The sequence below is a fragment of the Oncorhynchus masou genome, chromosome 24 (assembly GCF_036934945.1).
Source record: "Oncorhynchus masou masou isolate Uvic2021 chromosome 24, UVic_Omas_1.1, whole genome shotgun sequence".
NCBI classification, from domain to species: domain Eukaryota; kingdom Metazoa; phylum Chordata; class Actinopteri; order Salmoniformes; family Salmonidae; genus Oncorhynchus; species Oncorhynchus masou.
This window is the reverse complement of record NC_088235.1, coordinates 106,324,507-106,342,459: the sequence shown is the minus strand read 5'-3', so window position 1 is coordinate 106,342,459 and position 17,953 is coordinate 106,324,507. Positions and strand designations below refer to the sequence as shown.

Here is a 17,953-nt window from a genome sequence, read left to right as displayed (position 1 = left end):
ACTCAGTTGCCGGAGAGGAAGGAAACCGCTCAGGGATTTCACAATGAGACCAATTGGGATTTAAAACAGTTTAATGGCTGCGATAGGAGAAAACTGAGGATGGATCAACAACATTTTAGTTACTTCACAATTAACAGAGTTAAAAGAAGGAAGCCTGTACATCCTGTCCAACGGCAGAACAGAACAGCTACGTCCAGTAAGATGAGGGGTGGGGGTGTGTGTCTATTTGTCAATAACAGCTGGTGTGCGATGTCTAATATTAAGGTAGTCTCGAGGTATTGCTCGCCTAAGGTAGAGTACCTCATCTATATTTTTCGTAGCCGTCTATTTACTGCACTCAACAAGCTGTATAGGGCCATAAACAAACAAGAAAATGCTCATCCATGGATAGCGGTGCTCCTAGTGGCCGGGGACTTTAATGCAGGCAAACTTAAATCATTTTACCTAATTTCTACCAGCATGTCACATGTGCAACCAGAGGAAAAAAACTCTAGACCACCTTTACTCCACACACAGAGATGCATACAAAGCTCTCCCTGGCCCTCCATTTGGAAAATCTGACCATAATTCTATCCTCCTGGTTCCTGCTTACAAGCAAAAACTAAAGCAGGAAGTACCAGTGACTCGCTCAATACGGAAGAGGTCAGATGACGAGGATGCTACGCTACAAGACTGTTTTGCAGCAAAGACAGGAATATGTTCCGGGATTCATCCAATGGCATTCACAAGTATATCACCTCAGTCACCAGCTTCATCAATGAATACAGTGCCTTGCGAAAGTATTCGGCCCCCTTCAACTTTGCGACCTTTTGCCACATTTCAGGCTTCAAACATAAAGATATAAAACTGTATTTTTTTGTGAAGAATCAACAACAAGTGGGACACAATCATGAAGTGGAATGACATTTATTGGATATTTCAAACTTTTTTAACAAATCAAAAACTGAAAAATTGGGCGTGCAAAATTATTCAGCCCTCTTAAGTCAATACTTTGTAGCGCCACCTTTTGCTGCGATTACAGCTGTAAGTCGCTTGGGGTATGTCTCTATCAGTTTTGCACATCGAGAGACTGAATTTTTTTCCCATTCCTCCTTGCAAAACAGCTTGAGCTTAGTGAGGTTGGATGGAGAGCATTTGTGAACAGCAGTTTTCAGTTCTTTCCACAGATTCTCGATTGGATTCAGGTCTGGACTTTGACTTGCCCATTCTAACACCTGGATATGTTTATTTTTGAACCATTCCATTGTAGATTTTGCTTTAGGTTTTGGATCATTGTCTGGTTGGAAGACAAATCTCCGTCCCAGTCTCAGGTCTTTTGCAGACTCCATCAGGTTTTCTTCCAGAATGGTCCTGTATTTGGCTCCATCCATCATCCCATCAATTTTAACCATCTTCCCTGTCCCTGCTGAAGAAAAGCAGGCCCAAACCATGATGCTGCCACCACCATGTTTGACAGTGGGGATGGTGTGTTCATTGTGATGAGCTGTGTTGCTTTCACGCCAAACATAACGTTTTGCATTGTTGCCAAAAAGTTCAATTTTGGTTTCATCTGACCAGAGCACCTTCTTCCACATGTTTGGTGTGTCTCCCAGGTGGCTTGTGGCAAACTTTAAACAACACTTTTTATGGATATCTTTAAGAAATGGCTTTCTTCTTACCACTCTTCCATAAAGGCCAGATTTGTGCAATATACGACTGATTGTTGTCCTATGGACAGAGGCTCCCACCTCAGCTGTAGATCTCTGCAGTTCATCCAGAGTGATCATGGGCCTCTTGGCTGCATCTCTGATCAGTCTTCTCCTTGTATGAGCTGAAAGTTTAGAGGGACGGCCAGGTCTTGGTAGATTTGCAGTGGTCTGATACTCCTTCCATTTCAATATTATCGCTTGCACAGTGCTCCTTGGGATGTTTAAAGCTTGGGAAGTCTTTTTGTATCCAAATCCGGCTTTAAACTTCTTCACAACAGTATCTGGGACCTGCCTGGCGTGTTCCTTGTTCTTCATGATGCTCTCTGCGCTTTTAACGGACCTCTGAGACTATCACAGTGCAGGTGCATTTATACGGAGACTTGATTACACACAGGTGGATTGTATTTATCATCATTAGTCATTTAGGTCAACATTGGATCATTCAGAGATCCTCGCTGAACTTCTGGAAAGAGTTTGCTGCACTGAAAGTAAAGGGGCTGAATAATTTTGCACGCCCAATTTTTCAGTTTTTGATTTGTTAAAAAAGTTTGAAATATCCAATAAATGTTGTTCCACTTCCTGATTGTGTCCCACTTGTTGTTGATTCTTCACAAAAAAATACAGTTTTATATCTTTATGTTTGAAGCCTGAAATGTGGCAAAAGGTCGCAAAGTTCAAGGGGGCCGAATACTTTCACAAGGCACTGTACATCTACGAAACGACGTCCCCACAGTGACCGTACGTACATATCCCAACCAGAAGCCATGGATTACAGGCAACCTCCGCACCGAGCTAAAGGCTAGAGCTGCAGCTTTCAAGGAGCAGGGCACTAATCCGGACACTTATAAGAAATCCCACTATGCCCTCAGACGAACGATCAAACAGGCAAAGCGTCAATACAGGGCTAAGATTGAATCCTACTGCACCTGCTCTGATGTTCGGCAGATGTGGCCCGGGCTTGCAAACTATTACTGATTACAAAGGGAAACTCAGCCGCGAGCTGCCCAGTGATGTGAGCCTACCAGACGGGTTAAATGCTTTATATGCTCGCTTCGGGGCAAGCAACACTGAAGCGTGCATGAGAGCACAAGCTGTTCCGGACGACTGTGTGAACACGCTGCCGATGTGAGCAAGACCTTTAAACAGGTCAACATTCACAAGGCCGCTGGGCCAGATGGATTACCAGGACATGTACTCAGAGCATGCGTGGACCAACTGGCAAGTGTCTTCACTAACATTTTCAACCTCTCCCTGACCGAGTCTGTAATACCTACATGTTTCAAGGAGACCACCATAGTCCCTGTGCCCAAGAAACCTTCCTAAATGACTACCGCCCCGTAGCACTCACGTCGGTAGCCATGAAGTGCTTTGAAAGGCTGGTCATGGCTCACATCAACATCATCCTCCCGGAAACCCTAGACCCTAGTTCGCATACTGCCCCAACAGATCCACAGATGACGCAATCTCAATCGCACTCCACACTGCCCTTTCCCACCTGGACAAAAGGAATACCTATGTGAGAATGCTGTTCATTGACTACAGCTCAGCGTTCAACACCATAGTGCCCACAAAGCTCATCGCTAAGCTAAGGAATTTGGGACTAAACAGCTCCCTCTGTAACTGGATCCTGGAATTCCTGACGGGCCGCCCCAGGTGGTAAGAGTAGGCAACAACACATCTGCCACGCTCATCCTCAACACAGGGGCACCTCAGTGGTGCGTGCTTAGTCCCCTCCTGTACTCCCTGTTCACCCACGACTGCATGGCCAAGCACGACTCCAACACCATCATTAAGTTTGCTGACGACACAACGGTGGTAGGCCTGATCACCGACAACGATGAGACAGCCTATAGGGTACGTCAGAGACCTGGCAGTGTGGTGCCAGGACAACAATCTCTCCCTCAACGTGAGCAAGACAAGGGAGATAATTGTGGACTACAGGAAAAGGAGGGCCGAACACGCCCCCATTCACATCGATGAGGCTGTGGTGGAGCGGGTTGAGTGTTTCAAGTAAATTTGTGTCCACATTCCCAACAAACTATCAAGGTCCAAACACACCGAGACAACACCTTTTCCACCTGAGGAGACTGAAAAGATTTGGCATGGGTCCCCAGATCCTCTAAAAGTTCTACAGCTGCACCATCAAGATCATCCTGGCCGGTTGCATCAATGCCTGGTATGGCAACTGCTCGGCATCTGACCGCAAGGTGCTACAGAGGGTACTGCGTGCAGCCCAGTACAAGCGATATCGGAGCACCAAGTCTAGGTCCAAAAGGCTCCTTAACAGCTTCTATCTCCAAGCCAAAAAGATTGCTGAACAATTAATCAAATGGCTACCCAGATTATTTTACATTGCTGCTACTCGCTATTTATTATCTATGCATAGTCACTTCACCCCGACCTACATGTACAAATTACCTCGACTAACCTGTACCCCCGCACACTGACGCGATACCGGTACCCCCTGTATATAGCCTCATTATTTTTTATCTTATTGTGTTATTTTTATTTTTTTAGTTTATTTAGTAAATATTTTCTTAACTCTATTTTCTTTAAACTACATAATTGGTTAAGGGCTTGTAAGTAAACATTTCACTGTAAGTTATACACCTGTTGTTTTTGGCGCATGTGACAAATAAAATGGGATTTGATTTGAGTACAAAATATTCCATAACGTGCATTGTGTCTGCAACAAGGCACTAATGTAATACTGCAAAGAATGTGGCAAAGCAAATAACTTTTTTCCTTTTCAGTAAATCCAATACAACACATTACCAAGTACCACCCTACATATTTTCAAGCATAGTGTAGTTGTAGCAGCATGGTGTTATGGGTATGCTTGTATCGTTAAGGACATGGGAGTTTTTCCAGGATAAAAAATCAACAGCGTGGAGCTAAGCAAAGCCAAATCCTGGTCCAGTCTGCTTTCTACCAGACACTGGGAGATGAATTCACATTTCAGTAGGACGATAACCTAAAACACAAGGCCAAAGATAAAACTGGAGTTGCTTACCAAGATGCCATTTTATGTTCTTGAGTGGCCTAGTTACAATTTCGACTTATATCGGCTTGAAAATCTATGGCAAGACTTAAAATGGCTGTCTAGTAATGATCAGCAACTAACTTGACAGAGCTTGAAGAATTTTAAAAAGAATAATGTGCAAATATTGTACAATACAGGTGTGCAAAGCTCTTACAGACTTACCCAGAAAGACTCACAGGAGTAATCGCTGCCAAAGGTGATTCAAACATGCATTGACGCAGTGGTGTGAATACTTAAGTAAATGAGATATTTCTGTATTTCATTTTCAATAAATGTGGAAATATTTCTAAAAACATGTTTTCACTTTGTCATTAAGGCGTATTGTGTGTAGATGTAGGGGAGAAAAATCTTAATCCACTTTGAATTAAGGCTGCAACACTACATAATGTGGAAAAAGGCAAAGGTTATGAATACTTTCTGAAGGCACTGTAGCTGTAGTGTTTTGGTTCCCTGGGGTCCTATGGTTCAGAGACAGGCGCTAGGGAGGAGGAGGAGACAGTGAAAACACACATATAAAATACATTAATGTATGTCCCTAAGGAAGGATGAGGGGAGGAACGATTGCTCAGGCACATAGTAGGCTTTTTAGTTGTGGGGAGTTGGATAAGGCTGCTGCTCCCATAACTAGCTGTCTCTGGTTGTGTTAACTAGAAGGTCTATAGTATTTTCCATAGGCCTACAACTTAGACTGATGTTATCATTTTGCCAAAAATAAAAGTAGAGCCTCCTGGCTTGAAGCTAAAATAATTTCGGGGGAGAATGCATAGGGCGTTGGCTTAGCGCAGTATAACGGGCCCACGTAAAGTCCGAGTGAGGATTTATAGCACTGTGTGTTGTTTTATAGCCCCATTAAATGCTCCAGGGGTAATTCCGTTAGCATTTTGGCATGTTTTTCTAGATTTAGAACATAAAATAACATTTATAAAGCAAACATTATCCTTTAGGTCTAGCACAGCAAATACTTCCATTGTTTCATCACATGTTGCAGAACAGTGATTAAAAATTTGTTCAGTGACTGAGTTGACAAGGCAAATAAAATATAATATGTTTTTTCTCATGCTTGGTAAACAGCCCTTCCCAATAATGCAAGGAGAAAGAAAGTTGACAAATAATAGAAAAGTTAACGCTTTTTTTGAGAGTTAATCAGGAAATAAATCACATGGAAATGAGTAATAATTGATCATTATAAAATGTCGCAAAATGTACATTTTAAGCTAAAATAATGCAAGAAAATCCTTATTTTTTTAAGATAAAAGTTTCCCTTCTGGACAAGGATTGTCCAGAATCTCTGAGCATATTTCTTGCTATTCTATACATTTTTCCATGAGACTGAGATTTTTACTAGAATTTTAACTTTTAATTATATATATCTTGGGGGGCTCCGGAGGTCGGGCTGCGGGGGTGTGTGCTAGGCCAGTGGCATATGGTCCAAAGAATGAACGAGAACGAGGAAGTGGCGCTTGTGGGATGGGGAGTTCACAATAACAGCTGGCATTGAATGACAGTCACTGGGAGAGAGAGGGAGAGAGAGGCATCTACACTGTGCGACGCAGCGATCGATACGAGAGACTACACCGGAGTTAACCCAACGTGCAGAGAGTAGACCCTTGTCCACATCAGCTCGCCACCATGGGGATATCACCGTCCAGTCTCCTGGATGAAAGTAAATCCAACTACATAAGAGGTAAAGGACGCTTTTTCAAATGATTATGTGAGCTCTTACCTTTCGCTCCACTATAGACGCGTTAGCGCGGTAAACATTTACTGGAGACGGCAAGCTTATGGTAAGATTATGCCACTCTGTTTTCCATTGACAAAATTTGACAAAACAATTTATTAAACTTTTTTTCTACTTCACGATTCACACTGTCACATAGCTTAGGCTACGAGCTTGATTTGGTCTTTGACAGAATAGATTTGAACTCGTGGAACCCGTTTTTCTTTGTATCATATAATCTTTTTACCTCATGTTTGTTCAGGAAAAGACAGATATTCAAATCAAATCATGGACTGTTGGAGGGGACGGGGGACGACACATTGGAATATCCTAAAAAGCATAATATTTTGTGAAATGTGAAATATGCTATGAGACATAGCATAGAGATGATTCAGTGTACATTTTTGAATGACACTTGAGGTGACCCTAGTCTACCGTGTAAAATGAGCAAATAACAAATTGCATTGTCAATGTCATCTGAGAAAGATCTCACATTAAACAAATGGATGGAATGTAGGATCATAACTACACCGTCTGGTGTTAGGATCATCCTGGATGATAGCTACACCGTCTGGTGTTAGGATCATCCTGGATGATAGCTACACTGTCTGGTCAGATGTGGCTGTAGCCTGCATCATGTTATATCAGTAGCCTAGATATTTGACAGCAAAGACATACTTTAACTTTCATGTCATGGGAATTATACAGTAACAGTATAGGGTCTGTCTGTCTGTCTGTCCGTCCGTCCCGCCACCCGCACGCCTTCCTGTCCTGTCTGTCCGTCTGTCCAGTTGTATCTGGCAGTGCTTTATCAGGTCAGTCCTGTCATTCTGGCCCTGCAGGCAGCTGAAAAATGAGAAGTAGTCAAGTTCCCGGACCTGTTTTACCTTTCTTCCTCTCTTCAGGTTACTGTGGTGACTATTGAGAAACATACGGGTGGGGACAGTGTACAAAGGAGGATGCATTTCTCATTCACTGTGTGTGTGTGTGTGTGTGTTCCTGTGTGCGTGTCTATGTGTGTCTGTGTGTGTTTGGCGGCAGGTGCTAATGGAAAGTGCTTAGCCATGTCATTCTCTACCATTAACAATTATCTGATATGAATAATAACACTGTCCAAAGCGATGATGCCTCTTTTCATTGTGATAACGTTCCTTACTCCTCCAACAAAAGCCTCAGAGGCCAAATTTGGGTGGCAGTGGTACAGACAGGGTTAGTTGTTTGAGCTAGTGATTCCATTACCATGAATTGTCTGTGGGTGTGTGGGTTCCACCCTGTTGCGAGTGTCTGTATGGTGATTCACTAACAGACAACCCTACCCGATAGAATGAAGCTTCTGTCATTACTAAGTGTCATCATTACCCTTCTCAAGAGTCTTGAAGATGTTGAATTAATTTTAATTGTCAGATGAAGTCTGAAGAACAATATCTGAGGTGACACTATATACAGTTACCTGACTGTCACAGAGCCGGGCTCCCTCCAGAACATAACTGACTTCTGAATTACTGCAATGTGTGTGATCCATGATATCAATATACATGGACAATCATCACTGACAATGAACACTGAATCAGTCAGAGAGCATATGCTGCTGCCTATGAAAAGCACAGAGTCAAATCAAAACTATATCCTTGGGCCACTTGAGCTGGCGTGTGATTGGCCTGTAAACTCTAGAGCTTCATGGTCCTCTGAGCTCAGGACACAAAACATGTAAACATGACCAATTGCACAGAAATACAGGATACATTATTATTAGAGCTTTTGCTTTTCCAGGAAGTACATTTTTTTTGCAGGCATTATTTCTCTTTGAATGAATAGTCAGCTTGCCATTATTCTGCTGTTGCCAGTTTCCCCCAGCTGGAATGACACAATCTCTGAGATATTCAAACAATTGGCTCAAGCTAGAGTGTTTCTACAGAGACTAAGCAGCGCTGCTAGCGAGCCCACCTGTTGTTTATTCAGGCTTGTTGACTGAGTGGTCAGCACTGTGTATTAAACAAAGAAAGACAAATCAACTCCCATACAAACATTGAGCCATCAAGCTTCCAGTTTGAATGACAAAGAGTTTCTGCACGATGTCTGACTATTGAATTGTGTCATGGTATGGTTGAGTTCCGTGTGCAGTAGCAACTATGGTTGTTATAAATGAAAGTGGCTGTTTTTATCTGATAGAACCGAGCCAAACTACAATGACGCAGTAAATCCTCTTCTATGGGGCAACACATGAAAGGGATGTCGGTTGGTATGACATCACCTGAAGAAAATGTATGTTTTCCACACAGGCAAGCTGTGTTTTTGTTAGTATGATGCCACTGTGTGGTACTGCCAAAGATTTTTATAACTATACCAAGATAGACCACAGCCTGTCGTTTCAAAGGGAAACAAATGAGTCATAGCGGGCAGAACATACAAGGAGGTGGGCAGAGCCAAGCACGAGCAAGCGAGATCCTATTGGCGCATTCTAGCACATATTTGCATATTACCATTACGGAACGCCTACTCTGAATTGCGCTTGTGCAATAGCTCAATTCGCCTTTTCAGTCCTCCTAAACAACACAATGTTTTTAAACTTTGGAAAAGGGTAATGTTGATTCAGTTTTGGAAACAGAAAACTGTATTGAGATCAAATGTTTTATCGATGAGAAAATTTGCAGAATGTCAGCCAAAATCCATCTCGTTCCATTTTCTCCCACTGCTGGCCACTGGGCTTTCCCACTACCATATTTGGTAGTGAGTGGAAACGCCAAGCGGATGCTTCACATTTATACATCTGGTGAACTATCTGTCTCATTGGTCTATCTGTGGTACTGCTACAACACTAGACACATTCCCATGGTCAATGCCCAGGTTTAGGTCAGTTAGTACTTTGAATGACAGTGACTAGTTGTTCGAAGTTGTTTTGAGTGATGGTTCATAAAAAGCTATGTTACAGCTTCAACCCCAGACATCCGTAATACTGCAGGACCAGGTTATGATAGTTAACCTATGGCAGTAACAGTTCTTGTGGTATCAAGTTGTGTTACACACACATACAGTACAATACATAACACACACACAGGCAGTGGATGGAATGGCACAACATCCTAGTCATGTCTTATGTGTGTGTGTGTGTGTGTGTGTGTTTGTGTGTGTGTGTGTGTGTGTTTGTGTGTGTTTGTGTATGTGTGTGTGTGTTTGTGTGTGTTTGTGTATGTGTGTGTGTGTATGTGTGTGTGTGTGCCAATGCTCTGCAAATTGAGCCAAACCCACATCCCAAAAAAAACTCCCTCTAAAAATTCAAATAATCTCATCGGAACACAAAACCCTTTTCACCGTGACAACACCTACTCCACAGAACTAGGTTGAAGAAGCTCCTTTACATAATGGGGTGATGAATGGGGTTGTGGATGGGCGATGTAATGGTATAGCCTGTTGAGCTTGCCATCCAACAACACAACACCATTAACACACAGGTGTAACCTCCTGCCTATGACCCTGCTCTGGGTTGGTCTGCTGATTGTTGGGCGCTCAATATTTAAAACCACTACCAACATTTGTTTATTAGTATTTTCCCTTTCGAAGCACAGCAGACATGCAAATGCTGTGTGAAAGGAAGTTAGCAACCAGCAGGGGGGAGTGACTAGAAGACTGTCTCATTGACACACACACACACCAACACACACTACTTCAGAGACTGAACATATGGTCTTTAGAACGCTGCTCACGTAGTGACGTGACATAAACATGAACTTTTACTGCTTGTGACCTGAATGGCAAGCAGGCCTGGCGATCAGCATCTTTACAGTCTGGTCTACAGAGAATGGCTTTACAGGTTGTATGGATCATGTGTTGGAGGATGTTAAAGACATGCTCCGGAACTTTGGCGACCACTAAGTATTTTTTCAGCCTCCCGCGTTGGGCTTAAAAGTATACAGAGCACTGGAGAGGTGTCATATAGGTGTCATATAGGCGTCATATAGGTGTCATATACGTGTCATATAAGTGTCATATAGGTGTCATAGGTGTCATATAGGTGTCATATAGGTGTCATATACGTGTCATATAGGTGTCATATAGGTCTCATATAGGTGTCATATAGGTGTCATATACGTGTCATATAGGTGTCATATAGGTGTCATATAGCCTAACTCAGCTTATCCCCAAGGGGTACACATTTTGTTTTTTTCCCGAGCACTAGACCGCTAATTCAAATAATTAACTAATCATCAAGCTTTGATTATTTGATCAGCTGTATAGCGCTCGGGCAAAGACCAAAACATGCACCCCTTGTGTTTAGGTCTGCCTGAGACTGTGCGGTATGGTACGAGTGTTCAGTGGAAGAGTGCTTCAGCACAGTAAGCCCTGTTTCACTGGAGAGTCCTGCTCTTCCAGCCTGCCCCAACACAAACACTACACACTCCTGAAGATGTTTTTATTTAATTTATTTAACCTTTATTTAACTAGGCACGTCAGTCAAGAACAAACCCTCCCCTAACCCAGACGATGCTGGGCCAATTGTGCGCCGCCATATGGGATTGCCAATTATGTCCAGTTGTGATACAGCCTGGAATCGAACCAGGGTCTGTAGTGATGCCTCTAGCACTGAAATGCAGTGCCTGCATTCACTCCTGAAGATGGGTACCGCTCACACCTCAAACTGGTTGACACATCCAGCCTCAGTGTAATGCAGCCAAAATAAAACATGTTTCAAGCATGAGACAGATACTTCCTCTTCAGTTCCCCATGCATTGGCACCAGGTCAGGTGGTATTATAGTAAACTTGTATTATATGTAACTCTGAGTATGATCACTCAGAGTTACATCATTAGTTTGATACAACATAGACAATCCGTTCATTTACACACTACTGCATCCACACAGATAAATGCACGCACGCACGCACGCACGCACGCACGCACGCACGCACGCACGCACGCACGCACGCACGCACGCACGCACGCACGCACGCACGCACGCACGCACGCACACACACACACACACACACACACACACACACACACACACACACACACACACACACACACACACACACACACACACACACACACACAAGCATCTTGAATGAAATGGGAGCAAACAATGTTACGGGTTGGGTCATGGCTCTGTGCTGCAGGATATCCACTCTGTGAGTGCCGTAGCAAGAGGAATGTGGATATGAGGAAGGGAGGCTTTAGTCTGATAAGCACTGCAGTGATCAGTGGGGAAATGGCCTTGTTAGGGCACACAGAGAGAGGAGACGGAACTACCTTCAACCAGGTTATTGTTTAACAGCGGAGACCTGAGGAAAAAACAACAATGCCTCATGGGGGGGAGTTCCACTGAAAATGTTGATCTCTCTGTCTCTCTCTCTTGGTTATTGATACAGTTAAGTGAATAACACCAGATACCCTGTCCTGGATAATATTGACTTGTGTCACACTGTTGCAAATAATGAGCTCTCAACACGTGCACTCTAATCATTTCACCATTATCCAACTTCCATCAATGCATTGTTGTTCTCCATTTCGTCCGGGCTGGAAGGGAATACAGGAGGAATTTCATAAATATATATATTTTTTAATCCACATTTTAGCTTAAAAGTTGATGATGCAGGACCAAGCTGAATGGATCATGTGAGGCTCTGCTCTGTACTTTAGGTAAACGGGGGGTTTAGCTGTTCTGTACTGTAGTAGGTAGAGGAGGGGTTTAGCTGTTCTGTACTGTAGTAGGTAGAGGAGGGGTTTAGCTGTTCTGTACTGTAGTAGGTAGAGGAGGGGGTTAGCTGTTCTGTACTGTAGTAGGTAGAGGAGGGTTTTAGCTGTTCTGTACTGTAGTAGGTAGAGGAGGGGTTTAGCTGTTCTGTACTGTAGTAGGTAGAGGAGGGGTTTAGCTGTTCTGTACTGTAGTAGGTAGAGGAGGGGTTTAGCTGTTCTGTACTGTAGTAGGTAGAGGAGGGGTTTAGCTGTTCTGTACTGTAGTATGTAGAGGAGGGGGTTAGCTGTTCTGTACTGTAGTAGGTAGAGGAGGGGTTTAGCTGTTCTGTACTGTAAGTAGGTAGAGGAGGGGTTTAGCTGTTCTGTACTGTAGTAGGTAGAGGAGGGGTTTAGCTGTTCTGTACTGTAGTAGGTAGAGGAGGGGTTTAGCTGTTCTGTACTGTAGTAGGTAGAGGAGGGTTTTAGCTGTTCTGTACTGTAGTAGGTAGAGCAGGGGTTTAGCTGTTCTGTACTGTAGTAGGTAGAGGAGGGGTTTAGCTGTTCTGTACTGTAGTAGGTAGAGCAGGGGTTTAGCTGTTCTGTACTGTAGTAGGTAGAGCAGGGGTTTAGCTGTTCTGTACTGTAGTAGGTAGAGGAGGGGTTTAGCTGTTCTGTACTGTAGTAGGTAGAGCAGGGGTTTAGCTGTTCTGTACTGTAGTAGGTAGAGGAGGGGTTTAGCTGTTCTGTACTGTAGTAGGTAGAGGAGGGGTTTAGCTGTTCTGTACTGTAGTAGGTAGAGCAGGGGTTTAGCTGTTCTGTACTGTAGTAGGTAGAGCAGGGGTTTAGCTGTTCTGTACTGTAGTAGGTAGAGGAGGGGGTTAGCTGTTCTGTACTGTAGTAGGTAGAGCAGGGGTTTAGCTGTTCTGTACTGTAGTAGGTAGAGGAGGGGTTTAGCTGTTCTGTACTGTAGTAGGTAAAAGAGGGGTTTAGCTGTTCTGTACTGTAGCAGGTTTTTCAAAAATGAAACATCACTGTTTCCATAGTGATACACTGAGCTCTGTGGTCACACACTTCGTATCTTCTGTAACACATCCTGCTATTACACACTGAGGTAATGACAGTGCAGTCAACAGACACACTCATTACAGACACACTCATTACATCTAGATAATCTTGTACAGCAATATGATCTCTGAGACCTGTAGCACTGCTGACAGATTCAGTCTTAGTATATGGAATATCTCTGGGCAAGGATGCTGTTATTGACAGAGTCACAGGCCCTCCATACCTCTATCCGTCTGTTTTGCTTTTCCACAGAACTAGATCCATATTCATGGATCTGCCTGGGAATGATTAAGTGAAATGGGAGACTGTTTGTGTGTAGTTGTCTGATCTGACAGTCATCAGAGAGAGGTAGAGCAGCGCGTGTGTGTGTGTGTGTAAGGGATCTGCTTGATGCTGAGAGGGTAGTCTGGTGGCCTTGGACTGGAGTACCGCATGGCCCTCTGCACAGAGAAAGACAGTCTGGGCCAGTACATACACCCAATTACTTACTCATGCAACCCTTAGTCAGAGAGAAAGAGAGCGAGAGAGCAAGAGAGAGAAAGAGCGAAAGAGAGAGGAGAGGAGAGGTAGAGGGGGTGTAATGAACAGTAACGACTGCCGTATGTAGTCTCTACGCTCTGTGTGCTGTGATCCCCTACATAGGCTACAGTCCCTATGATGTCACCTGGTTTGTGTGTGTCAGTGTGAAGGGCTTGAGTGACTTCCCTGGCAGTCTAGGTGTTGTGTAAGACGATACGGTACGGGCACAGCTCACAGTGGAAAAATACTGATGAGCAAAGGGGGAGTTCCAGTTAGAGGCACAGGAGTTTTAGGGCTGAATCAAGGTCTATGAAGTAAGCCTCATCAGAACTTCTCCTTTTCCTGTCCACTTCCTAATACTACCCCCTAGCCCGAATTACCATCACTATTTCTGTTATCTGCTACTACTGTATAATGCTAATAGTTACTGTATGTCTGTGTGTTGTTGTTAATAGGTTGTGCGGAGGCAGAGCTGAAGGAGTTCAGTCCCCACTACAGGAGACAGTACTCTGTGGTCTTCTTCTCCCAAGTCCAGGATGAGCTGGAGCAACAGAAAGAGAAAATAAAACAGCTCCTCAAACAGAGGGTAAGGAGTTTTTGTGTGTGTGTGTGTGTGTGTGTGTGTGTGTGTTCAATGGATCTCTCCATTGACGAAGAGAGAACACGCCTCCCTTCCAGGACAAGGCCCTTCCCCACCCTCCCTTCGGCAAATCGGATCACGCCTCCGTTCTGCTCCTCCCTGCCAAAAGGCAGAAACTTAAGCAGGAAGCACCAATGCTAAGGACGGTTCAACGTTGGTCTGACACAGTGGTTACCAAACCTTTTATAATCCCGCACCTCTTTAATCATTCAACCTCCAGCTGTACCCCCTCTAGCACCAGGGACAGCTGTACCCCCTCTAGCACCAGGGACAGCTTACTCTCAGGTGTTGTTTTTTGCCATCATTGTAAGCCTGCCACACACACACTATACGATACATTTATTAAACATAAGAATGAGTTTGAGTTTTTGTCACAACCTGGCTTGTGGGAAGTGACAAAGAGCTCTTATAGGACCAGGGCACATACAATAATATAAAAATAATCAATCATTTTGCGGTTTAGTTTAACCATCTTACATATAAACCTTATTTGTTAATCAAAAATGGTGAATAGCTGACCACAGGTTAATGAGAAGGGTGTGTTTGAAAGGATGCACACAACTCTGTAATGTTGGGTTGGAAAGTCTCAGTCTTAAATGATGTTCTCCACACAGTCTGTGCCTGTATTTAGTTTTTCATGCTAGTGAGGCCCACTCTCACATAGCTATGTGGTTGCAAAGGGCATCAGTGTCTTAACAGTGCGATTTGCCTGGCAGGATACTCTGAGCGCAGCCCAATCCAGAAATCTGGCAATGGATTTGATTAAATAAAATTTTCATAGAACCGCTTGTTTCGATGAGGCTCTCTTTTTCAGATATCGCTAAGTGGACTGGAGCCAGGGCATGAAAGGGATAATGTATCCAGTTGTTTGTGTCATCCATTTTGGGAAGGTACCTGTGTAATTACGCACCCAACTCACTCAGGTGCTTTGAAATATCACATATGACCTTGTCTGTAAGCTTGAGTTCATATGCACACAAAAAATCATACAATGGAAAGACCTGTGTGTTGTCCTTTTTAATGCAGACAGAGAAGAGCTCCAACTTCTTAATTAAAGCCTCAATTTTGTCCCGCACGTTGAATATAGTTGCGGAGAGTCCTTGTTATCCGAGATTCAGATCATTCAGGTGAGAAAAAAAACAGATAGACCAGTCGTGTGAGAAACTCGTCATTGTGTAAGCGGTCAGACAACTGAAAATGATGGTCAGTAAAGACAACTTTAAGCTCGTCTCTCAATTAAAAAAACATGTCAATACTTTTCTCCTTGATAACCAGCCCACTTCTGTATGTTGTAAAAGCGTTACGTGGTCGCTGCCCATATCATTGCATAGTACAGAAAATACACGAGAGTTCAGGGGCCTTGCTTTAACACAGTTAACCATTTTCACTGTCGTGTCCAAAACGTCTTTCAAGCTGTCAGGCATTCCGTTGGCAGCAAGAGCCTCTTGGTGGATGCTGCAGTGTACCCAAGAGCCTCTTGGTGGATGCTGCAGTGTACCCAAGAGCCTCTTGGTGGATGCTGCAGTGGACCCAAGTGGCATCAGGAGCAACTGCTTGCAAGCGCGTTACCACTCCACGATGTCTCCCTGTCATGGCTTTTGCGCCATCAGTACAGATACCAACATGAGTAAGACATTTAAGCGTGCTAATCCTCGCAAGGCTGCCGGCTAAGACGGCATCCCAAGCTGTCCTCAGAGTATGTGCAGACCATATTCAATCTCTCCCTATCTCTCCCAGTCTGTTGTCCCATCTTGCATCAAGATGTCCACCATTGCGCCTGTACCCAAGAAAGCCGAAGGTAACTGAACTAAATGACCATCGCCCCGAAGCACTCACTTCTGTCATCATAAAGTGCTTTGAGAGGCTAGTTAAGGATCAAATCACCTCCACCTCAGTGGAGGCTGGTGGGAGGAGCTATAGGAGAATGGGCTCATTGTAATGGCTGAAATTGAATAAATGGAACGGTATCAAACATATGGAAACCATGTGTCTGCGTTCCATTCCAGCCATTACAATGAGCCCATCCTCTTATAGCTCCTCCCACCAGCCTCCTTTGTTCCACCTTACCCGACACCCTAGAAGACGCACTACAATTTGCATACCACCCCAACAGATCCACAGACGACACAATTGCCATTGCCCAGCACACTGCTCTATCCAACTTGGACAAGAGGAATATGGAAGAATGCTGTTCATTGACTACAGCTCAGTCTTCAACACCATAGTGCTCTCCAAGCTGACGACACAACAGTTGAAGGCCTGATTACCAACGACAAGACAGCATACAGGCAGGACGTGAGAGCTCTGACAGAGTGGTGCCAGCAAAATAACCTCTCCCTCAAAGTCAACAAAACGAAGGGGCTGATTATGGACTACAGGAGACAGCAGAGAGAGCACGCCCCCATCCACTTCGACGGGGGTGCAGTGGAGAGGGTCAAAAGCTTCAAGTTCCTCCGCATGCACATCGATGAGGACCTGAAATAGACCCTTCACACAAAGAGCGTGGTGAAGAAAGCGCAACAGTGCCTCTTCAACCTCAGGAAGCGGAATAAATTTGGTGTTACCCCTAAGACCCTCACAAACTTCTACAGATGCACCATCGAGAGCATTCTGTCGGTTTGTATCACCACCTGTCATGGCTCCTGTACCGCTCGCAACCACAGGGCTTTCCAGAGGGTGGTGCAGTCAGCCCAACGCATCACCGGGGGCATTCTTCTTGCCTTGCAGGACATACAGTATACAGCACCCAGTGTCAGAGGAAGGCCAAGAAGATCATCAAGGACTTCAGACACCTGAGCCATGACCTGTTCACTCCACTAACATCTAGAAGATCATCAAGGACTTCAGACACCTGAGCCACGACCTGTTCACTCAGCTAACATCTCGAAGGCGGACACAGTACAGGTGCATCAAAGCTGTGACTGAAAGACAGAAAAACTGCTTCTATCTCCAGGCCATCAGACTGTTAAAACATACATCACTAGCCGGCTTCTGCCCGGTACCGTGCCTTGAAACATAGACACTGTCACTATCTGGCTACCACCGGATACCTGGCTACCCTGCACCTTAGAGACTACTGATCGATGTATATACACTACATGACCAAAAGTCATGCTCGTCAAACATCTCATTCCAAAATCATGGGCATTAATATGGAGTTCGTCCCCCTTTGCTGCTATAACATCCTCCATTCTTCTGGGAAGGCTTTCCACTAGATGTTGGAACATTGCTGCGGGGACATGCTTCCATTCAGCCACAAGAGCATTACTGAGGTCGGGCACTGATGTTGGGCGATTAGGCCTGGCTCGCAGTCAGCGTTCCAATTCATCCCAAAGGTGTTTGATGGGGTTGAGGTCAGGGCTCTGTGCAGGCCAGTCTTCAACACCAATCTCGACAAAGCATTTCTGTATGGATCTTGCTTTGTGTATGGGGGCAGTGTAATGCTGAAACAGGAAAGGGCCTTCCAAACTGTTGCCAAGAAGTCCAGAATCATCTAGAATGTCATTGTATGCTGTAGAGTTGGGATTTCCCTTCCCTGGAACTAAGGGGCCAAGCCTGAACCATGAAAAACAGCTCCAGACCATTATTCCTCGTCCACCAAACTTTTCAGTT

At 44.3% G+C, this 17,953-nt stretch overlaps 1 protein-coding gene across 1 annotated transcript in view; it reads left to right on the top strand.

Annotated features, from left to right (window-relative positions):
• Nucleotides 1-6,199: 6,199 nt before the first annotated feature.
• Nucleotides 6,200-17,953, top strand: part of niban1a (niban apoptosis regulator 1a) — a 38,692-nt gene continuing 26,938 nt past the window's right edge. Inside the window, exons 1-2 of the mRNA XM_064935995.1 lie at nt 6,200-6,415; nt 14,157-14,287. Of these exons, the coding sequence (XP_064792067.1) occupies nt 6,361-6,415; nt 14,157-14,287 (186 nt within the window). The 5' untranslated portion in view covers nt 6,200-6,360. The remainder of the gene's footprint in view (nt 6,416-14,156; nt 14,288-17,953) is intronic.